Here is a 24,016-nt window from a genome sequence, read left to right as displayed (position 1 = left end):
AAGGCACGTACATTCCAGGTAATTCTTTCTTAAGGAGCCCTGGTGGTGCAGTGTTTAAACTCACAGCTGCTAAAGCCAATGGTTGAAACCCACTATCTGGCCCGCGGGAGAAAGATGAGGCTGTCTGCTTTCTTCATGATTTACGGCTTCAGAAAGCAGACGGGGTAATTCTGCCCTGTCCCCCAGGGTCACTATGAGTTGGCATCCACTGTTTGGCAAACAGGACTTGGGCTTCTTTGTTGTCTTTGTAGACTGTTTAGCAGCATCCCAGACTCCTACCTATTAGATGCCTGTAATGTCCCCATCCTCCCCTGCAAGTGGTGACAGTGAAAATATCTTCAGAGTCAAAGGTCACACCTGCTGCTATTGAGTTGATGCCAACTCATGGTACCCCGTGTGTGTCAGAGGAGAACTGTGCCCCACAGGGTTCTCAGTGGATGATTTTTCATAAATAGATTCCATTCAAGGTGCCCCCACATATGTCAGAGTAGAACTGTGCTCACAGTGTTCACAGTGGATGATGTTTCATAAGTAGATTCCACTCATGGTGCCCCCGTGTGTGTCAGAGTAGAACTGTGCCCACAGGGTTCTCAGTGGATGGTTTTTCATAAGTGGATTCCACTCATGGTGCCCCCTGTGAATCAGAGGAGAACTGTGTTCACAGGGTTCTCAGTGGATGGTTTTTCATAAGTGGATTCCACTCATGGTGCCCCCTGTGAGTCAGAGGAGAACTGTGCCCACAGGGTTCTCAGTGGTTGTGATCTTTTAAAGCAGATCTGCGGCCTTTGTAACACAGTACCACAACAGCCAAGGGCAAACCATTTGTACCACCTGGAACCCTTGTTGCATGCCGCCAAGTCAATTCCAATTGCGACCCTGTTGGACAGGGTAGAAGTGTCCCCACAGGGTTTCTTCGCCCATGGAGCGGCTGGTGGGTTTGAACTGCAGACCTTTCGGTTAGCAGCCAAGCAGTTAACCACAGGACCACCAGATTTCCTTCCCAAGGGTCTAGACTTTGCCGAGTGTCCGCAGAGGTCAAGATCTCCCTTGATTGGAAGCTACTGATACCAAGCATCAAGTTCACAAACTCCCCAATAATTCTAACAGCGATCGTTTGTGAACATTTATAAAGCTGATCTCCAATCCCCACAATTATGTTACAAGGTGAACTCATAAACCAGACCCACTGTCGTTAGATTGGTTTTGACTCACAGAAAACCTGTATTACAAAGAAGCTCTTACCATCTACAGTTTAAGTTGAAGAAATCAAGCCTCAGAGTTAAAAACTTGCCCAAGTTACTTTATACAGCTGGTAGTTTGGGATTCTGACCTAGGTTGGTCTAACTTCAAAACTCACATAGTTCTTTCGGCAACTCTCCTGCACTTAGAAATGTAAGTTTTCTCTCTTTCTTTCTTTAAAATAAGGTAAATCTTCTCACGTCGACTCAAGTCCAAAAATAATTACTGAGTTAGGCACCTTCTGCCAGAGCAATCGTAGATGCTGTCTGTCTCAAGGAGATTTCAATACCAGTATCCAAATCAGTATCAATGTCTCCTTTACACGGCACAGAGAGAGCAAGGCCAGGGAGCCTGAGTTTGAGCCAAAATGAGTGTTCCTAGCGGCAGAACTTTCTGAACGGAATGCCCTTGATTCAATCCTGAGACAAACAGAAGAGGAAGCATGGCGGCATTGACGCCCATAGATCTACCAGCCACATGTTGTCCTGAGCGTCAGTTTTCTTGTCCCGGGGTGGGCTGCGGGTTGCTTCTAGACAGGCATCCGGCCATCTTCTTGCCAGCCCTCTGCAGGAAATCCAGCTGTCCCCGCTCCCTCCGTATGGCTGTGTACTCATAAGCCTTGAGCTTGGCGTAGTAGTCAGAGAACTTGTTGTAAAGGATGGAAATAGGCATCCCATTGAGAATGATCCCAAAAGCAATGCAGAGGAAGGTGAAGAGCCGACCCAGGTGGGTCTCGGGGTACATGTCTCCATAGCCCACTGTGGTGATGCTAACCTGGATGGAGAAGCAGGCAGGATGGAGGGTTAGAAGAAGGAGAAGAGGGGAGGAAGAACAGGGGCCACATCCTCGGTCTCCTGAGAAGTGTCCCTAGGTAGTACAACCAGAGCCTGTGTTGTTGTTGTTATGTGCCATTGAGTCAGTTCTGACTCATGGTGACCCCGTATAGGGTTTATGAGGAACGGCTGGTGAGTTTGAACCGTTGACCTTGTGGTTCAAACCGACCTTGTGGTCCAGTGCTTTATCCCATACTCCACACCAGGAGGACCCTAAGGAGACCGTGATGTTGCTATAAACTCCGAGAAATCATTCAGTCTGCCCTGCAGTTCCAGCTACACATTGCTGGTGAGTTAATTAGATGTTTGACCAAATATAGCAGGCTAATATTTAAGTTGATAATATTGTATGGCCCACAAATGATGTTATAAAATTTGGCAGAAATAAAGTTCCTCATCCCTGCTGTAGAAGGTTACCCAGGAGCGGCTGGTGGGTTTGAACTGTCAACTTTAAGTTAGCAGTCCAGCGCCACACCAGAACTCCGGGAGCCTGCGATGTTGTTAGTACCATTCAGTTGGGTTTGACTCATAGAGAACCTGGAGACAGTTCCCCAGGAGTGGTTAGTGAGTTTGAACCGCTGACTTTGTGGTTAGCAGTCCAGGGTTTATCCTCCAGCTTCACAAGAGCCCATGTTGTTGTTATTAAATGCCATCGAATCGGTTCTGACTCATAGCAATGCTGTACAGGGTTTCCCAGGAGTGGCTGGTGAGTTTGAACTGCCGACCTTGTGGTTAGCAGTCCAGTGCTTATCCTACATTGCCACACCAGGAACCCACTTTGTTGTTGTTGTTAAGTGCTGTCAAGTTGGTCCCTACTCATAGCAACCCTGTGTGGAGTTCCTGAGGAGCCTCTGGTGAGTTTGAACTGCTGACCTTGTGGTTGAAACCAGCCTTGCGGTGGAGTGCTTACCCTATAGTGCCACACCGGGAGCTGCCAAAAGTTAGAAAGAACACCAGCTTTTGGAGCTGGAAGAAACCCAACCCAACCCACAGTAGTCCAGTTGACGCCTATAGGTTCACTCAGGACAGAGGCGAGCTGCCCACGGGGCTCTCAAGACTGTCATCTTTACAGAAGCCGGCGGCCTCATCTTTCTCCCACAGATGGCTGGGGGTTCAAACTGCCAGTCATTCAGGTAGCAGTCCAATGCTTAGCCCACTGCACCACCAAGGCCCCTTGGAGCTAGAAGACTTGGGTTTAAATCTTGATTACCACTCGTCAGTTTTCTTACGTACAATTACTGTTGCTGCTCTTATAATGTCATGAAGTCAGTGCTGACTCAGCGGCCCTGGATGTGTACAATAGAGGGGAAATAAGACCACTGGGAAAAGTGTATTAGATAACATTGTTGTTGTTGTTATGTGCCGTGGAGTCAGTTCCGACCCATAGCGACCCCGTACAGGGTTTCCGAGGCTGGGAAAAGTGTATTAGATAACATTGTTGTTGTTGTCATGTGCCGTGGAGTCAGTTCCGACCCATAGAGACCCCGTACAGGGTTTCCGAGGCTGTAAATCTTTACCGGAGCAGAAAGCGTCATCTTTCTCCCACGGAACAGCTGGTAGTTTCGAACTGCTGATCTTGTGGTTTGCAGCCCAATTCTTAACCACATAGCAAAAAAAAAAAAAAGCAGTTGCCATGATGTCACTGACTCACAGTGACCTGCATCAGAGTAGAACTGCGCTTCATGGGGTTTTCAATGGCTGATATTTTGGACATAGATTGCCAGGTCTCTCTTCTGAGGCACTTCTGGGTGGACTCAAATCCCTAACATTGTGGCTGGCAGCTGAGTGTATGAACTGTTTGCACATCAATCTTGTGAAGTCCTGGTGTAGGATGTGTTCAATAAATGTGGGTCCTTGTCTTCCTGAATTTGCCTATGTAATTTATCAGAGGACTTCAGAGGATTCATGGGAAACTGGAATTAAAAGGTAATGATAATCTTACACTGCAGGAACAGAGGGCCCAAGGACCATAAATGGAGAAGAGCATGTGCAGAATGTGGGACCTTATCCAGAGAAGCAGCGACACCAGAGATGGAAGCAGAGATGAGGACATGGAGAGAGGGAGCAGCTGAGGACTCTAGACTCATGGAAAGAGAGGGACTGGGTGCTGGAGGCCAGGAGGCAGGCTTGCAGAATGTGTTCTTTGATTATTTAGATTATTATATATTCCTGAGTGTTTTTGTGTACATCTACCTCCCCACCCCCCACCCCAAAAAAAGAGGAAATGGAAGCCAATACTGTTGAATGATGATGCATGGGGTGGGGGATTGTAATCACTGCAATGAAATGAAATAAAATAGGATGAGTATAAAACTGATGTCCTCCCATGTAAACTACCACCCAATTCATAATTAAAAAAAAAAAAGTAATGAAAAATCTCCATGAACAGTCTGAAGTCCTTTCCTTCATGTACTAGAAAGAGCTTGGGATTAGAACTGGTCAGCCCAAGTTCAAATCCTGTCTCTGATCTTTCTTAGCTGGGGCAAGACATCAGACCCCTGTTTCTCCATCTTTAACAGGGGGATAGACCCTAACTCTCAGGATTCTTTTGAAGACTAAATAAGGTCGTGAATATCAAGAACATAACATAGTATCAGGAATCCCCGGGTGGCACTAACAGTGAAGCACTCACAAACAAACTGAAAGCTTGGTGGTTTGATTCCTCCTGAGGAGTGTCAGAAGAAAGACCTGGTGATCTTCTTCCCAAAGATCCAAATCAAAGCAGTTACAGTAGAGTTGGCTTGAACTCACCATGACCCCATGTGCATCTAGTTTAAGTGTGCTCCAAAGGGTTTTCTTGGCTGTGACCCTTTAGAAGATTTCCAGGGCTTTCTTCCTAGGCTCTTCAGGGTGGGTTTGTAGGCAATCGCTCACTGAAAACCTCACGGAGCACTGTTCCACTCAGACACACACGTGGTCATCCTAAATTGGAATTAACTTAATGACAACTGGTTGGTTTGTTTGACTTTTGGTTTTAACCAGGATTTTGAACCAGTTCATTCTGGTTAATCCCTTGCTGAGACTGCATTACCACCCGAGATACGATGAGTCAGAACCTACATTTTAACAAGATCTTAAGTCCTGGCGTGTCCCTATAATCACTGGACTTCAAGGTCGGTTTGAACCACAAAGTCAAGGGCTCAAACTCACCAGTCACTCCTCAGAAATCCTCTAAGGGTCGCTAGAGTCAGAACTGACTCAGTGGTACTTAATAACAACAGCAATATAGACTCTATAGGAGTCCTGGTTGTGCCATGGGTTAAGCATTGGTCTGCTAAATGCAAGGTCAAACCTACCAGCTGCTCCTTGGGATAAAGCTGAGGCTTCCTGGTCCCATAGAGATTTACAGTCTCAGAAACCAAAAGGAGCAGTTCTCCTCTGTGCTTAGGTTGCTGTGAGTGGGTTGGGTTTGGTTTTATAAGAGTCCCCTGGGCTCTTATTAAAATGTAGATTTTGATTTGGTCTATTCTGAGTGGAAAGGCAAACTTTCAGTAAGACGCTGGAACCGGAATGAACTGGTTCAAAGTCTTGGCTTTAACACAGTATCAGGGGAATTGAAGGCACCAGACAGGCTCCACCATAGTTCTTTAAAATGCAGGCAATATATAATCCTTCTTGGAGCTGTACGGAGTGTTCTGTATGAGGGTACTTTCATTGCAAGTGTCTGACGAAACATTCTCTGACAACAACTATGCTCGCTTGCATAGAATTCGTCTCATTACTCTTGTCACACTGCTTTAAACCCTATTAATTAGCGATTTATTTGGGTTAACAAGCTTCTGTTCTAAAATGCATATACCCACGGGACAGAAAAAGCCCTAACAAAGTCCCCAGGGGCCTGTTTCTACGCCTCATGTAGTACAATTCCCACTGGTCCTCAAACAATTGGCTTAACTAATAGAAACCTTTAGGCTGAGCTGTGGCTGGTGGTGCAGATGGTGCTAACTGCTCGGCTGCTAACTGAAAGACTGGAGGTTCGAGCTCCCCACCATCCACCGAACCCAACCCACTGTTATGAAGTTGGATCTGACTCAGAGGCCTGATGTACGCTTCCCAGGGTTTCCATGACTGTAAACCTTTATGGGGGCAGACAGCCTCAGCGTTCTCCTGCGGAGTGACTGGTGGATTTGAACTGAACACGTAGTTAGTAGCCCAATGCTCATCCTGCAGTGCCACACAGGCACTAGATAGAAAGGCCTGGTGAGATGCTTCTGAAACATCAGCCACCGAAAGCCCTCTGGATTGGCAAGGTCCGCCCCGTGGCTGAAGGTAAGGGTGTTACCAGACCATCATTTTGGTCCATCGGGCATGAGGTGGCCACAAGTGAGATGCCAACTCCATGGCAGCTAACCACACTCCAGCTTTGGTCAGGAGTCTGCAGACATTTCCAAATATCATCTCAGTCATAAGGACAGAAGTTATCCAGTACTTTTCAACCAAGAAAAAATGTAAGCTTTACAAAGGCAAGGGACTGAGATGGCTCCATATGATAAGCACTGGACTGCGAACCGTGGGGTCTGCGGTTCAAATCCTCCAGCTGCTCTGTGGGAGAAAGATGAGGCTTTCTGCTCCCTCGAAGATTTAAAGCCTTGGAAACTCTGTACAGCGTCGCTATGAGTCAAAAACAACTCGACAGCACTTAACAACAACATAAAGGTTTGGATGGGGAGTTCCATAGCTCTGTAGCATAAGCACTGGACTACTAACTACAAGGTCATGGTAGTTAGAACCCACCAACAGCTCCGAAAGATGAGCCTTACTGCTCCCACAAAGATTTACAGCCTCAGAAACCCTACTCGACAGCACCTAACAATGAAAGTATTTATCAAACGGCAGACTTATGCAGAATGTACTTGTGAGTCTGTTTTCTTTACAGCAGAGACTGGCAAAAGTTTGAGTTCCCCGAGAGATGCTGGGGAAGAAAGGCCTGGTGATTGCCTGAATAATCAGCCACTGAAAAGCCCTCTGGAGTGCAGTTCTCCTCTGATACACACAGCATTGCACGAGTCAGAGTCAGCTCATTGGCAACTGCTTCCTGTTGTGCTGTTGTCGTTGTTTTACTGGTGCCTGCTTGTAGTTGTGAAAGTTGCAAACTGGACAAGCCCAGGGTGCACCATTTGTCTCATGGATTTATAGAACATCATTACGCTTCCTGGTCCATGACTGTCTCAGGGCACACAGCGGTGCATACAGCCACCCGCTTAGCTGGTACCCAGGTGGCCTTTAGCTTAGTGATGTGAACACGTTTGTTTGGATGTTGCTGGGATGAGTTGGAAGTTGAGCCACAGTGTTTGGTTGGTTAGGATCACATGGAAAGCTGAGCTAGCTGGGCTCCTTGGGGGAGCTGATAAGAACCTCAGTGACATCCAGCCACAATGAGGAGATGGCGGGCTGGGCAATGCTCCATCTCTGGCTGCCCCATCATCAGTGAGGGCCTGCCGAGGCTGGACTGTGTCTGCCCACTGTGGATGAATGCAAACACCAACGAGAGGTGGGGTGGTGTGGTGGAGACCCAGGTAAGGAATCAGGCATGCCCCAGCCACTACAAACCACAGCTGCCAAGGTAATTCCCGGCGTTGTTGTTGTTAAGTGCCGGCGAGTCAGTTACGATTCATAAAGACCTTGCGTAGGGTTTCCAAAGAACGGCTGGTGGGTCTGAATCGCTGACATCGTGCTTCAAACTGACCTTGCAGTCCAGTGCTTATTCTACAGCGCCACACCAGGATTCCCTAGCTTCCGAGTCTGTCAATCTTGGTGGGAGCAAACAGCATCATCCAGTGGATTTGCAGTCTAGTGCTTGTCCTATAGCACCATCAGGGATCCACTAAGAGTGTCTGAATCCACTCCCCAGCTGTGTGCTGTGGCAAGCCTCCTAAATTCTCTATGCCTCAGTTTCTGCTTTGGAAATGTGGGATAATAATAGTACCTACTCTGTTAGATTAAGGAGCTCTGGTAGTGTAGTGGTTACGAATTGGGCTGTGAACCTCAAGGTCGGCAGTTCGAAACTACCAGCTGTTCCGCAGGAGAAAGATGAGGTGTTCTGCTCCCGTAAAGATTTACAGCCTCGGAAACCCTGTGCAGGGTCGCTATGAGTCGGAACCAACTCCAAGGCACATAACCACCAGCACTCTGTTAGACTGTTATAAAGCACCCCTGGTGGCACAGTGGTTAAGCAGTGCTAACTGAAAGGCTGACGGTTCTAACCCAGCACGAGGCAGTCTGCGTCTTTGAAGATTACAGCCTCGGAAAGGCTGCTTGTTGTGTTGGGTTGTTATGAGTGGGTTTGGTTTCGGTTTGGGTTCATAAGGTTATTATGGGAACATCAGGTGTGCCTGGAACAGGGTGCATGAGCAGTAATTTGAGTGCTTCTCCCACCCACAGGCTGCGGACGGAGTCTGTCCCCTGAGCGCCACTTAACCAGTGGTGTTCCTTGGGGTTTTCAGTGGCTGGTTGCCAGTCCTTTCTTCCGAGGTGCCTCTGGGTAGACTCGAATCTCCAAGCTTTCGGTTAACGGCCAAGTGTGTTCACTGGTAGCACCCTGAGTGGCGCCCTGCCATCTTGTACCAACGGCAAGCACGTCAGAACTCCCACACACAGCTGACCTTTGTTCTCCCCAAGGTTATTCAGGACCTCATTCCAACACTGTTTCCACCGAGGAATTCTCTCCAGGGCCTCTGATGGCTCCACTTGCTTCTCTATAAGGGGGCTAAAGCGTTAGTGTTTTGAGAGTGGATCCAGTATTGTAAGATAGTCAAAAGGCACTTGCCTTTCAGATTGGCACCTAGAGTTACTACCAGGGTGGGTAACATTACTTGTATCAAGGGCAGCCAATGAATCTTCAGTGCAGATGAAAAGCCCAAAGAGGAATTCCAAAAGTATTTGCATCCACAGCAACATGCTAAGTAGAGGTACTTCAAGTTGAATCCTTTGAAGGACAAAAATTTCAATCCCGGCCACCTCAAATTCTTTGGCAAAACTGTTGTTATTAACTGCCAGCGAGTTGATTTGGACTTGTAGCAACCCCATGCATGCAGAATTGCCTACTCTATCTCTGGTAGTATAGTGAGTTACACATTGGGCTGCTAATCACAAGGTCAGCAGTTCAAGTCCACCAGGTACACTGTGGGAGAAAGATGAGGCTTCCTGCTTCTGTAAAGAATGACAGCCTTGGAAACCATATGCAGGGTCACTATGAGTTGGAACTGACTCCACAGCACACAACCACCACCATAGACTTTTAGGAAGTAAACTGTCAGGCTTGTCTTCTGAGGTGCTTCTGGGTGGATTCGAACTGCCAGCTTTCTGGCTACCAGTTGAGCGCTTAACCATTTGCAGCAACCCAGGGACATCTTTGGGAAAACTAGATGGGGTGTTGATTGTGAAAAATCTGTTTTATCTCCGGGAAGACCATTCTCAGAGACTTGGGCTACTTAATCTATGCTAGTTCATTCTAGAGAAGCAAGCATTCTGATTGAGTGAGAAACTCAAGTACAGCCATTCTGAAGCTTCAGAGAAAAATGGAATGCTTGTCCTCCTTGTAATGTTTGGCAGACCAGCATCTGCTGAACATCAGGATAGCTATTGGGTGGAGGTCACATTCCGGCTTTGGGGACACAAAGGCTGGGGAAATATGTAAGTTTTCAGCAGCATGGTAAATTTCCAGAACACACAATGTCTGGACGCAGAGACGGATGGCAGAAGTTTCCGTCACCGTTCCAAATCCTGTTCCTGGGAAAACTCACTCTGCTAGGTCTCTGGGGCCAACCTGGAATCTTCCGTCTTTAGGGAGAGATGGTTGGGCCTGTGGAATGTAGATAGAACATTCCCTGGGTCCCAGGAATCCTGAGATCCTGTCAGGATCACGGAGCAGGAAACAGATCATGTGCTGAATCCAATCATCCACAAAGCAGAGCATATACTCAACAGGGCCAGGCAGCCCTGGGGCCTCCCAGCAGACGATCTTTCATATAACGCAGATGAGACATCTCAGAAATACCAAGACACTGGCCCCCAAACTATACACACCAAAAGGAGCCCTGGTAGTGTATTGGTTAATGGGAAGTTCCACTGTTCAAATCCCCACTAGCCACTCCACACAGGAGTCACATGAGACAGCCTCCTTCCAGAAGGACAGACGGCAGCCTTGGAAACCCCAAGGGGCGGTTCTACTCTCTCCTACAGCATCACTCGGAGTCAGAATCGACTTGATGGCAGTAGGTTTTTGTTTATATACACCAAATACTATTCTTTAGGCCAATTCTCTTTGATTTTGACTTGTCACTCAAGAGTCAGACAGACAGAAAAAAAAAAAAAAAGTTGGCGTTATGAGTGAAGTATAGCCAGTGGAGCAAACTTTTAAAATCCTTTCCCTTTACCCTTCACCTTCCCATCCTAATGGAAACTGGTTAACTGGTACCCCAGCTACCATTGTTAATTTGGTCCCATAGTGACCCTGTGTAGTGTTTCCTAGGATGTAAATCCTTACAGACACAGACTCCTAAGTAGTGACTGATGATTCGAACTGCTGACCATGGAGTTAGCAGTCCAGTGCTTATCCTACATCACCAGCAGGGCTTCTGAACTGGCACAATCATAAAGCCCGTGTGGGGATGGATTCGTCTGTCCAGAGCAAGGTATGTGGTACTATAGTCAGCACCCTCGGCTTAGGTGGGACTTGTCTCTGTCCACGAAGACTGTCGGGACCACTCCACTGACAGAAGAAATACAGATTAAAGAAGCAATACCAAAATCAGGAACCTCCACGAGAAAAGATCACTGAAGTGCCAACGTGTCCTACTTATAACTGCTGTCATATTTCTGAAAAGAAATCTGGTGGCACCGGGGTTCAGTACTCAGCTGCTAACCAGAAAGTTGGCTGTTTAGCCCCTACAGCCAGTCCAGGGGCGAAAGACCGAGCAGTCTACTTTCCAAAAAATGACAGCTTTGGAAACTCTAAAGGGCAGTAGTTAGACTTTTTGTCCTATAGGGTCGCTATGAGTCAGAGTCAACTAGACAGAAATGGGTTTTATTTGGGGGTGCTGTTTCTGAAAGTGTCAGAAGATCTTGGGCTCCTTCTGTGCCCGGTATGCACCTGGTGTCTCTCAACCCTCTGTATTCCTTCTTTGTAATTATGCAGTTGGGAGTTGCAAACTACATTTCCCAGACTCCCTTGCTACTGTTTCCTGTTTTGTCCTACCAATGGGAGGCTATTCTGGGATACCAAAAGGCTGGAAGAGAGGATAAGAGTATTTATTGCAAAGTGCTCTGCCGCTAAACGAAAAATTGGAGGTTAGAGTCCACCCAAAGCCCTTTGGAAGAAAGGCTCGGTGATCTACTTCTATAGCTCTATTCTGATACACATGCATCATCATGAGGAACAATCAGTTCAATGACAACTGTTTCTGATTTTGACATTTCTGCTTTTGATTCCTAGCATCGTCCCTCCAATTACAGCAGGTAGCTGTGGCTCAGGCATCATTCCACACCATGAACCAACCACAGAGTGCTCTCGTAGTGACTCCCCATCTGGGCACCTCACATCTGCTGACATGACCTTTGCCCTTTTGTTACCATAATTCTAGGGCTGGTAGCTATTTTCTGCAGTTACCAATTTCTGGGTTACCTCTTTTCCTGGATTAATTGTGTGCCCCCAGGTACGTGTCAACTTGGCTGAACCATGATTCTCAGTGATGTGGCAGTAATGTAAAGATGTCATTTGGCAGTTCCATAATGATGTCATTTGGCAGTTCCATAATGATGATATTTGGCAGTTACGCAATGATGTCATTTGGCAGTTCCATAATGATGTCGTCTCCCACACGATGTGATCTGCTGTGGCCAGCCCATCAGTTATAAGGGGAGAAGCGTGGGATGTAACATCCTTATTCAGGTGGCAGCCCTGGTCCAACGTGAGGGGTATTTCCCTGGGGCATGACCTGTGTCACCTTTTCTCTTAGGAGAGATCGTTGTTATTATGTGCTGTGGAGTCGGTTCCAATTCATAGTGACTCCTGTATAGCGTTTCTGAGGCTTTAAATCTTCAAGGGAGCAAAAAGCCTCATCTTTCTCCTGCAGAGCTGTTGGTGGGTTTGACTGCTGACCTTTTGGTTCACAGTCCAGTGCTTACCATATGGAGCCACCACTCTCCCCTTCTGAGAGACAGAAGGAGAGACACGAGAGTAGTGAAGGAAGGGCCTCAGAACCAAGAAAGAACCAGGAGTGGAGCACATGCCCTTTGGGCCCAGGGTCCCTGTGCTGAGAAGCTTCTACACCCAGGATGCCAGGACACATGGAGATCTCCAAGGAACACTGAGCCCATAGATGTTGACAGGCGATAAGGACCTTCCTCCAGAGCTGACAGAGAAAGAAAGCCTTTCCCCAGAGCCAGCATCGTAAATTCAGACTTCTAGCTTCCTAAACTGAGAGCGAAGACATTTCTGTTCATTAAAGCCCCCTCCTGTGGCATTTCTCATGTGGCAGCTCTAGAGACCCGAGTCACCTCTGCTCCCCGTTCAGCTGGTCCAGACTTCTAATTCCTGTAAACCTACTTCCTGGCATCCACTTCCCTCTGTTTGAAATACCCAGCGTGGTTTCTGTTTTCCTGTTACCAGATCCACCTTCCGATTGAGAATCCTCAGAGTAATCATTCCACCCATCAGAACACTACCGTGAGTTGACAAGTACCACCTTCTGGTAAGTAAATGATGACAGACTTTACTGAGAAACATGGAGGTGGGAGCAAGGTCTCTGGGGAATAAGCAAGCTGATGATGCCTCAGCTAGAGATGCACTTTTCCTTTAGAAGAGGTCTAGTTCATGTCTGAAGGCGTGTACTCCTCACATTGCTCTGTTTGGTCTCTACAACTTCACTTTGCTCTAGAAAGTTCAAGAGGAAGCAGCATGTTGGACAATCCAACGATGCAGATTAACTTAAAAGCAGATAGATACATGTGTAATCGAAATGAATGCTGGGAATTGTGATGACAGAAACTTATAAGCCTGCCTTCAGGCTATAACTGATTGGATTTGCTAAAGTTAGAATTTGCTCAGGGAAACTGGCTTCTTGTTAAGCCTTTGTAGAGTATTGGATGTTAAGTGGATTCCTGAGTCCCATCCAGAGCCTTCTGAGGTGGGACATTCCCACTTGAAAAGACATGCACACCAACCCAGAACTACTGGTAGAACAGAAGATTCTTATTGAAAGGAAGACCTGCAAAAAAAAAAAAGTCAACTGTTTGTCTGTTTGATTTTTAAGCAAGCTGTTTGCTTTAGAGATATCAAAGCAAGAAAATTCAGCCCATCAGGCATCATGGAAAAACCCCTTCTAGGATGGAAACTCAAAGGGAACCCATGAGCAGTCTAGTATGCTTGCTGGTAACCACCTGGGTCTACTTGTGTGTGGAAGTAGGGGAAATGCAACAATGAAGACATGGGTTGAGTTTGGTCATGCTCCATTGATACCAGTTGGCCTTGAGATGAGACAGAGAAGAGGAAGGGCTGGCTGGTCTGAAGTTTAGGGAGCCGTGTAAACTCCTGAGTCCAAGGTCCCTGATCTAGTCCCTGGGGACTAGGGCTGAGAGTGAAGCAGCCAGCTGCTCTGAAGTGCAGGGAGGTGTGTGTGAACTCTAAACTTGCAGCTGGTACCCATTTAACCTTGCTTGGATGGCTAGCTGACCAGAACACGACCAGATGAAGACAGAGATGTTTCATACTGTGAGCATGCGTAAATTGCTACAATTTGATGAGCTGGACTTTTGCTTATGGATGCAGGGCTCATAATTCCAGCAGAAAGATTCTTCTTATCAAGGATCAAGCCTGTTCCTCAGTGCATTGAGTATCAGGGGACGGGCAATTTAGACATCGGATATAAAAAAGGGGGGTCTATAGGGGCATGAACTAGCTGGCTGACAAGCTTCCATGAACATGCTTACTTTCAGAATGAAGAGGGTAAGGTACAATCCCCGCTGAATAGTTTTCCTCTTCTCCAGATGGATCTGGTGAAAGGAGATGAGGGGTGATGGTGATAGGATTTTGTGACTCAATTGTGATTAGTTGTTAGCAGGACTAATGGGGATAGTCACAACTCTAATTAAAGAAATGTGTAACTAAAAGCAGAGCGTACTTAATATTTCATTTCAGGAGCAGAAGATACCAGGACCATCAAGAAAGAAGAGCATGAGGTCCCTACCTAGAAATGTGACAGCAGAAATGGTGGCAGAGGTGGTGGGATGGAAAGACAGAGCAGCTGAGGACTCCAGGCCCAGGGACTGAGGAAGGCTGTGTGCCTGCAGGCAGGAGGCTGGCTGGCCAAATGTGCCCTTTGGACATTTTAATGAATATATAGATTTTGGTTTGTATATGCGCATCACACATATAAGGTAGGAGGGTCAGAGAAAAAGAGGAAGACCCCCAGCGAGATAGACTGGCAAAGTGGCAGCATCAATGGGCTCAAGCATGGCAGCATTTGTGAGGCTGACCCAGGATCGGTCAGTGTTTCCTTCTGTTGTGCATAGGGTCGCTATGAGTCGGTACTGATTTGACAGCACTTAACAACAACATATGTGCATCAGATATCTTTGCTTACTTCATTTGTGAAATATAAGATGTACATGGGGAGACACAGGGAGGAAGGGGGATAGATAACTGTTGTTGCAGGGAAGGGACTGGAATCATTGAGAAGAAATGAAGTGTATAATTTGTTGAAAGTAAAGCTGATGATCTTGTCTGTTAACCTTCACTCAAGTCATAATAAAAATTAAAAACACACACACATACACAAACCAGAGAGGCACACCTTGTTTCAGTGCACTTTGCTTTTCGGTGCTTCACAGATAGTGTCTTTTAACAAATTGAAAACTGGGGGCAACCCTGGGTCAGACAAGTTCATAGCATCATAGTTCCAATAAGGTGTGCTTCCTTTGTGTCTCTGTGCCCTGGATTGGGCATTTTCACACTATTTCTAATGGTTTCATAATGCTATTTATTGCTCACTTCAGAGACTACAGCCTAGAGTCAGTGTAACTTATATGGTGGCTGGTGGTGGCCATTGTTCTAACTCACACGACCCTGTAGAGCAGGGATGGGGAACGTCTAAAGTCCGTGAAATCATTTGGTCTAGTCCTGCCAAGGCAACTGCAGTGCCAGCCATGACACTGCTGTTAAGTGTTGTCGAGAGTTGGTTCTGATTCATAGACATCCTGCAGACAGTGTCTGAGGAGTGGCTGGTGAGTTCGAAGTGCCGACCCTGAGGTGATCCCACAGTGCCACACCAGGACTCCAGAGCTCCTTTATGGGAGTATAAAAGTGACTATGGCAGTAAAGTGAGTTTCATGCACGTTTTGGTTTTCCAGTGAATATACAAGTTTTGTAGGAGCCCTGATACCATAGTGGGTTACAAGTTAGGCTGCTAACTGAAATGTCCGCAGTTCCAATCTACCAGCTGCTCCATGGAGAAGAAAGATTTACTCTCGGTGGGGGCCTGCTGACCTGTGCGCTGGGCAGCTCCCTCCCAAGACCCAAGACCCCAGGCTCTGTTTTCTCAGTACAGAGGAATCACTGCTGTTTGACTTTGCCCACATGTGATTCTGGAAGTGAGACTTACTGCCTCCATGTGAGGAAGACCATCAAGTACTCAGTGGTACTGCCTTCCCTGTTTCTGTGGCTGGCACTGGGCATGTGTTTTCTAGTCCATTCATGCTCACAAATGACCTCCACTTGGCAGATGAGTAAGGCCGGTCTGTCTTTCACCCTTCTGCAGACATAACCATCATGAGGAATGTTTCGTAATTAGCAGAGAATTCACCATTATGAACATGACTGAGAGAGAGAGAGAATGAGAGAGAGAGAGATTCAAAGAAAGTCAGATTGGGGGCCACCTAAAAGTACTGCCAACACAGAGAAAAATGGAGGGGGGATCTGTCTCTAAAATGGAGTGAGGGCCCCACAAGGGGTACAGCTCTGGAGTGACGGAGAAAAAATATCAACCATACTGCTCTTGATCTCATCTTTAAAATATCAGCTCGAGAGTGCATGCATTTGAGCAGTATTTATTGCTGCAGGCCCCCGACTCATGGCGACCCCAGTCACAACAGAATCAAATGCAGTCTGGTCCTGCGTCTTCCCCGGGATGGGCTGAGGATCAGATTGTGACCATCTGCAGGGTTTCCACTGGTTGGTTTTCCCAGTAGATCACCAGGCCTTTCTTCCTACTCTTACTTAGTCTGGAAGCTCTGCTGAATCCTGTTCCACGTCTCGCCAGCACACAAGCCTCCAATGACGGACATGGTTGTGTACATAAGGTTGAGGGGCCAGGAACTGAAGCCAAGTCTCCCACATGGAAGGGATGAAATCTACCACTGAACCATTGGATGGCAGTATTGCTGGACCTAATTCTTTAGCTTCCTGTCCTTAAGTTATTTGACACGTAACTTGGCAGTGCCCTCCTACTACTCCGGCCTTCGACTCTGAGTTTGACAATGTGACTTGCTTTGGCCAACAGTTGGGCAAAGGTTTTTCGAGTTCCCTCATACCCAGTGCCTCAGCCCATGATGTGTACCTGCTGGAAGATTCAGAGCCAGCCAGCTGGCCATCAGACATGTGTGTGAGCCCAGTCCAGATTAGAAGAACCTTCTAGGTTATCCCAGACTAAACTGCTGACCCATGGATGAAATAGACACTTAATGTGCAGAGCCACTAAGTCTGGAGTGGTTTGTGGGGTACCATTACCTTGTTAACAAATGATGGATAAAATTATATAATTTTTAAATAACCAAATATGAGAGGGCTTCAATAAGCTCATGAAGAAATGGAATGGGGAGAAGGGGGAGAAGGGATTTTTCCCACAAACGTTTTGAAGCTCCCTTGTGTAATTTATCAAGGAGCCCTGGAGGTGTTGTGGGTTACACGTCAGGCTGCTAACTACAAAGTCAGCAGTTCGAATCCGCCAGCTGCTCTCGGAAGAACGAGGAGACATTCTGCTCCCGGAAGCTCTACACAAAGTCTCTATGAGTCAGAATCAACTCGAAGGCAGTTGGTTTGGGTTTTCGGAGTATATTTTTATCATGGTGTACACACACAATTTTTATTTTATCAGGTGCAGTATCAGTAAAGTGGTTGGAAACAATTGGATCAGAGTAACTTGTAGGATTTCATGTCTCAGATTCTCAGGCTTGTTGGCTGGTTTTGTTAGGGGCCATTGAGTCTGCTCCGACTTGGAACAACCCTCTGTACAAAGGGAACACGGGTTGGTCCGGCCCCAGCCTCACACTCCTTACACTGGAACATGCTGTTGCAGCCAGTGGGTCTTCCTCTTTTTCTCTGACCCTCCACTTTACCAAGCACAATGTCCTCCTCCAGGGACTGGTCCCTCCTGAAAACATGTGAGACGAAGTTTCCCTAGCTCTGCTTCTTGTTGTGAAGTGCCATCGAGTCGATTCCAACCCATAGCGACCCTGTATAGGGTGTCCGAGGAGCAGCAGGTGAGCTTGAACCGCCGACCTTGCAGTTCAAATGGCTTTTCAGTCTGGTGCATTAGCCCACAGCACCACCCCAGGACTCTCAGGTCTGCTTAGCCATGTGTATTTAGATGAGTTTTTTTTTCTCATTCTTCAAATGTCACCTTCTCCAGAAGAGCTTCTCTGACAATCTCATCAATGGTACATTCCGCCACACAAGTCCTTCTCCACTCTGTTACCCTTTACACACACACACACACGCGCGCGCACACACACACACACACACGCAATCTGAAAATACTTTTCTGCCTTCGCCCACTGGAATGTAAGTGCCCTGAAGGAAGGAACTGCTCCCTTTTGCTGTTCACTCTGTATCCTTAGCAGAAGTCCCTTGTTGTTGTTAGATGCCATCGAATCAGCTGGGACTCATAGCGACCCTGTGCACAACAGAAGGAAACACTGACCGGTCCTACATCATCCTGACAATCATTGGTATGCTTGAGCCCATAGCTGCTGCCACTGTGCCAATCCATCTCATTGGGCATCTTCCTCTTTTCTCTGACCCTCCACTTCACCAAGCATGATGTCCTTCTCCAGGGACTGGTCCCTCCTGATAATATGTGTAAAGTATGAGAGATAAAGTCTCACCATCCTGGCTTCTACGGAGCATTCTGGCTGTGCTTCCAACACAGATTGATTTGTTCTTTTGGCAGTCCATGGTACTTTCAATATTCTTCTCCAACACCATAACTCAAATGCATCAATCCTTCTATAGTCTTCCTTATTCACTGTCAAAGTTTCACATGCATATGAGAAAACTGAAAATACCCTGGCTTGGGTCAGGTGCACCTTAGTCCTCAAACTGACATCTTTGCTCTTGAATACTTTAAAGAGGTCTTGTGCAACAGATTTGCCTACTGTAATCCGTCCTTTGATACACACATATCTGAAAATATTTTCTCTGCTCCTGCCCACTAGAATGGAAGTTCCTGGAGGGAAGGAAATGTTTCCTTTTTCCTTTCACTCTGTAACCTTAGTAGAAGTTCCTGGATGGTGGAATGGTTGTTGTTGTATGCAGCAAGGCAATTCTGACTCACCACGATCCTACTCACAGGACAGAGTAGAACTGCCCCATAGGGCTTCCAAAGCTTCATCTGTATGGAAGCAAATGGTCACATCATTCTCCCATGGAACCAGACTTCTGGTTAGTAGCCAGACCGTTACTACGTCCTCCTTTGCACTCAGCTGAAGTGGTTACGAATTAGGCTGCTAATCTCAGGGTCAGCAGTTCAAAACTACCGGCTGTTCCACAGGAGAAAGATGAAGCTTTCTGTTCCCGTAAAGATTTACAGCCTCAGAAACCTTGTACAGGGTCGCTATGAGTCGGAACCAACTCCACGGCACATAACAACTAACTTGAAAACGGATTCCCTGGGTGGTGCAAACAGTTAAGCACATGACTACTAATTGAAAGGTTGGGAGCTCAAACCCACCCAGTGGTGCCTAGGAAGACAGGCCTGGCAATCTCTTTCTGAAAGGTCACGGCCTTGAAAACCCCGAGGCGCAGTTCTCCTCTCGGACACATGGGGATCGCCTGGTGTTTTGGTAACTGACGTGGCGCGTTGGAGATTTGGAACATTTTCATGGAAGACATTTTCCATCGTTTCACTTTGCATAGCCACCTCCCAGCGACACAGGCAGCTCGGCCCACATTGGAACAGGGCTCTTTTCTCTGTTCTACTGGGAATATGAAGTCCTGGTATGGTGCTGTGGGTTAATGCACAGGACTGCAAAGTCGTCTGAACCGCTAAGTAAATGGTTCAAGCTCACCGGTCACTCCTCAGAAACCCTATACTGGGTTGCCATGGGTTGGAACTGACTCGACGGCACTTAACAACAACTGAGAATATGAATGTTTAGTACCCACTAGGCTTGTGACCACAAGTGCAGAGAAGAATTGGAATGAAGCCGTATCAGCCCTGGGGATGAGAACTGCCCTAGGATATCCATGGAGAATTACTATTATTGTTTGTATGGTTATGCATTTATGTAAGTTTAGACACAAAGTCTTTTATCAATTAATTTATAATGATTATGTTGTTGTTGTTGTTAAGTGTCCTGGAGTCTACTCTGAATCATAGCAACCCTGTAGAGGGTTTCCAAGGAGCCGCTGGTGAGTTTGAACCTTGTGCTTCAAACCGACCTTGGGGTTCAATGCTTTATCCCACAGTGCCACTGAGTTCATCTTGACCCTATATAGTTTCTGGGACTGCAAATCTTTACAGGAACAGATAGCATCATCTTTCTCCCTCAGAGCGGCTAGTGTTTGAACCACCAACCTTTTGGTTAGCAACCCAACACCTAAACCCACAGTGCTACCAGGACGAGGGCTCCTTTCATTCTTAGAGAATAAAATGAGCTAGGACCAGAACTGTGTACAGTAAGGTTGGAATGTGCAAAATTTGGCCAATGAAAATAGTGCCTGAAAGGAACAATGGCCACCAAAGGAAAGGACTCCCGTTGGCAAAGGTAGCCTTGGTTACACAGAAAAAGAAAATGAAGGGGGAAAGCTGAACGGTGAAGCAATTCTTATTGTAAAATGCATCGAAAATGCTGCTCCGGAGAAAAATAGCTTCAGTGAAGATATGGAGGGGGATTTAGGTGGGGTGGAGTGCTGGTGTGGCGCAGTGGGTTAATGTGCTGCACTGCAAAGTCAGTGGTTCAAGCTCACCAGCCGCTCATGGGAAACCATGTACTGGGTCACTATAAGTTGGAACTGACTTGATGGCACTTAACAACAACAACAAATATCGTTCACTCAGTAGATCAACATAGGACATACAGAAACATAGGACATGTACTCCGAGAAATTCTTTCTAAAAAAATATTACAAAACCAACATAAGGAACAGAATTCATATCAAAATCTTTAGATGAGCATACCAAAGGTGAAAATGTTTTATGGATTAAGGCAGTAGTATCAAAGAGCCCAGCGGGTTCTGAGACTGTAAAGGTCTTTTGGTTAAGGGCATTTGGACTCCCTTGCAGTCTGTATTCCATCATTAGCATGTGGCTTTTGCTGTGCCCAGCGCCGAAGTCAGTGTCCTCCGCTAGGATCATCCACCCTCTGTCAGCTCCATCTGTACACACAGTTTATCTACTATGGGGATGACCTTTTACGGTTGCAGTATTATCAGAGGAGTGACCTTTGGCTAGCTCTTGGATGAGGAGTTCAGGTCATCCTGCCAATGCAGTAAGCTTGCCAAACCCTGAAGGGACCAACAGCCATTGAATTGTTCTCGCTGGGTGTCCTTGAGGCAGCTCTGACTCATAGCAACCGTGACACAAGGGGGGGCGGGGGCTTCAAAAAGTCTGTGGACAATGGAATTGAAAGATAATGGAATTTTCCCATGAACTTGTTGAAGCTCCCCTTTACAAAAGAATGGCACACTTTCCAGTACGATGCCATCCTCACAATTATTATGCGGCGGCCACTGAGTCAGTCTACCTTGTGAAAGATCTTCCTCTCCAAGTCCAACCTCCCCTTCCAGAGAGAAGATGACTGAAGACCAGCGAGTATGGGATGAGGTATCCTAGTTAACGACGGGCAGATTTGGGGCTAGAAGCAGGTACTCTACACTTCCCATCACACCACAGAACCATGCAGCCAACTGACCAAAGACAACTGCTGGTGTGTCAGAGTAGAACTGTACCGCCTAGGTTTCCAGTGGTTGACTATTTAAAACTTGATGGCCAGGACTTTCTTCCTAGGTGCCTCCGGGTGGACTTGAACCTTCCACATTTTGGCTAGCTCCTGAGCGGACCATTTGCACTGCCTATGGCTCCACTTAACATAACCAGTGCTCAATAAAGTGGTAACTACTTCCCACCTACATAAAAAATTGAATCCTTCTTGAAATCTGCCTGCCCTGTATTTTAAGAGTAAGTCTGACCAGGTGATTGTAAGGACCAAGCCATGGACCCTGAAGGTAAAACTGGAAGTATTCAAGTGTTCGGACACTCAAGGCAAGGCTGGTAGTTCCAACTTACCCAGAAACTCCTCCAGAGAAAGACCTGGTAATGTGCCCCAGTAAAGATACAGCCAAGACAACCGTGGACAATTTTACTATGCCACATGGGGTCTCTCCAAGTCGGCATCCAACAAGAATACCAGGACCCAGTGTAACGTCGTTCCTGCCTTTCCAACTCTTTCCACTCACCCGGGTATCCCACCGCGGCTGTTTCCTCCAAAGGAGGCAGCCATGGAGAGGAGAGAGCAGAGTGGGGGACAGGTCAGAATTTTCCCAGTAGGGAATGATAGCCCAGTGAAAGGAGAGCCAGCTTCTGCAAGGCCCGGGTTGCTGGCCCCGCAGGCCCCAGGGCCGTGGGATACTCACTACGGCCCACCACCACGAGTGGGGGATGCTGGTGAAGTTGGTGCAAGGCATGTCGTGTTCCACGGAGTAGACGGCCGCAGAGAAGGTGAAGATCCCCACGCCGATGAAGAGCAGCAGGCAGCCCACCTGCTCGGAGCATTGACGCAGAGTGAAGCCGAAGGCGCGCAGGCCGGTGGAATGACGTGCCAGCTTGAGGATGCGGAAGATGCGCATCAGGCGCATAGTACGCAGCGCTTGACCCACCTTGCCCACGCGGCCCACAGTCTCCAGGTCGTGCTCACGCGCTGCACGCTGGCCACCCTCACCAATGACACCCTCGAGCAGCAGCTGCAGGTAGAGCGGGAGGATGGCCACCAGGTCGACCAGGTTGAGGGCGCTGCGCGCAAAGCCGCGCAGGTCGGGCGTGGAGAGCAGGCGCAGCAGGTATTCCAGGGTGAAGAAGGCGATGCATAGCAGTTCCACGTGTTCCAACAGCGGCCGTCGCAGCTCCTCCACCGTGCTCAGCGCCAGCGCCACCACAGATACTAGCACGAACAGGTTGGAGGTCACCCCGATGGCCTTGGCGGCTACCGACGAAAAGGGATTTTCTAGAAGGTTCCAGAGGCGGTGGCGCTGCAGGCCGTAGAAGCGCATGTGCAGGAAGGGCTCCGGGGCTTCCTCGGCGAGCGCCTGGGCACGCAGTTGGCACCGGATCTTCAGCTGCGCCGCCAGCTCGTCGCGCCGCTCCTGGAAGCAGATTCGGCAGCAGCGAGGGGTGTGCTTGAGCCGCACGCCCCAGTAGCCCAGCTCCTCCAGGAAGCCGAGCGGACACAGCTCGTTGCGCACCAAAAGCACCCCGGACACGTAGAAGTTGTAGACCAGCTGGAAGACGGCCGGGTCGCGGTCGAAGAAGTACTGGTCCGTGCTCGCCTCGTAGTCATCACATAAGCCCAGCTGGCTGCTGCGACTGGCCGAGGTGGCCAGGCGGCCCAGGCGCGTCTTGGGGTAGCAGGCTAGCTGGCTGGAGTCCAGACTGTAGCTCTGACCGCCCACGTTCACGTTCAGGGTGGACGACAAGGATGGAGCATCGGCCAGGCCAGCCTCTGGGGCGCTGCTGGTCTCCTCGGCCAACTCGTCCTTCCACGGGTCCAACTCGGCACCGTCTTCATCCTCCTCCATGTAGTAGTTGCCGTCGGTCCAGGGGAGGACGCTGACCTGGGAGCCTGCGTGTGTGCCCACTGAACAAATGCTTCTGCGGCCCCCGGTGTGGGGTTCATCCTCACTTTCCTGAGGGTTCCAGGGCTTGTAGCTCCAAGTCCGCCTCCTTGTCCTCTGCGTCAGCATGGCTGGCAGGGGGCCTGCTCAGTCCCAGGAGCCGTGAATCTGTCTGAGCTCTGTCTGGCCTAGCTCACCCAGGACCCAGGCATGGCACCTGCCCCGAGCTGTCCTTCAGGGTCGTGGGTCTGGACTCGTGCTACATTACCGATGGAGCTAATCCTGCTGAGAAGGAAGAAGCAAGTGTTAGCAGGGATTTAGAGCGCCTTAACCTCTTTGCTCCCGGTCTCCTTCCTGTCTGTGACCACCAGGGTGATTATGTGTTCTGAAATGAAGATACTCAGAGGGCAGCTGAGGTTATTGCTAATAAAAATATCTGACCTTATCCCAAGGAAATACTCCTGGACATGGGCTGAGGTGGTCTTTTTGCTTGGTGGTGGACAGCATAGCCCCTTCCCTAACCCAAACCAATCCACACCAGTTTCCAAAGCTGATTCCTCTCAAGAGATTTTTAGAGTCCAGTGGCATTCCATGTTCGAACAGAACGTGGGAATATTGAATGTTTTAAAATTAAGAAAGGTGTGCGACAAGGTTGTGTTCTTTCACCATACTTATTCAACCTGTGTGCTAAGCAAATAATCTGAGAAGCTGGGCTCTATGAAGAAAAACGTGGCATCAAAATTGGAGGAAGACTCCTTAACAACCTGCGATATGCAGATGATACAACCTTGCTTGCTGAAAGTAAAGAGGACTTAAAACATTTACTGATGAATATCAAAGAGCACAGCCTTCGGTATGGATTACATCTCAATGTCAAGAAAACAACAATCCTCACCACTGGACC

At 47.9% G+C, this 24,016-nt stretch overlaps 1 protein-coding gene across 1 annotated transcript; it reads right to left on the bottom strand.

The window, feature by feature from the left end:
• Positions 1-1,731: 1,731 nt before the first annotated feature.
• Positions 1,732-23,241, bottom strand: KCNV2 (potassium channel, subfamily V, member 2). Its single transcript, XM_006863744.1, has 2 exons — positions 21,919-23,241; positions 1,732-2,013 (listed from the first exon to the last, which is right to left on the bottom strand). Exons 1-2 carry the CDS (start codon positions 23,239-23,241, stop codon positions 1,732-1,734), a joined length of 1,605 nt encoding a protein of 534 aa, XP_006863806.1.
• Between the last annotated feature and the right edge of the window lie 775 nt (positions 23,242-24,016).

This window comes from Chrysochloris asiatica, unplaced genomic scaffold (genome assembly GCF_000296735.1).
Source record: "Chrysochloris asiatica unplaced genomic scaffold, ChrAsi1.0 scaffold00056, whole genome shotgun sequence".
NCBI classification, from domain to species: Eukaryota; Metazoa; Chordata; class Mammalia; order Afrosoricida; family Chrysochloridae; genus Chrysochloris; species Chrysochloris asiatica.
This window is presented reverse-complemented; position numbering and strand designations above follow the sequence as displayed.

Coding starts and splice junctions, on each gene's coding strand:
- KCNV2 (XM_006863744.1), bottom strand. CDS start 23,241: ATGCTGACGCAGAGGACAAGGAGGCGGACTTGGAGCTACAAGCCCTGG. Junction 2,014..21,918: donor ACTCGTGGTGGTGGGCCGTA/GTGAGTATCCCA, acceptor TTCTCCATCCAG/GTTAGCATCACCACAGTGGG.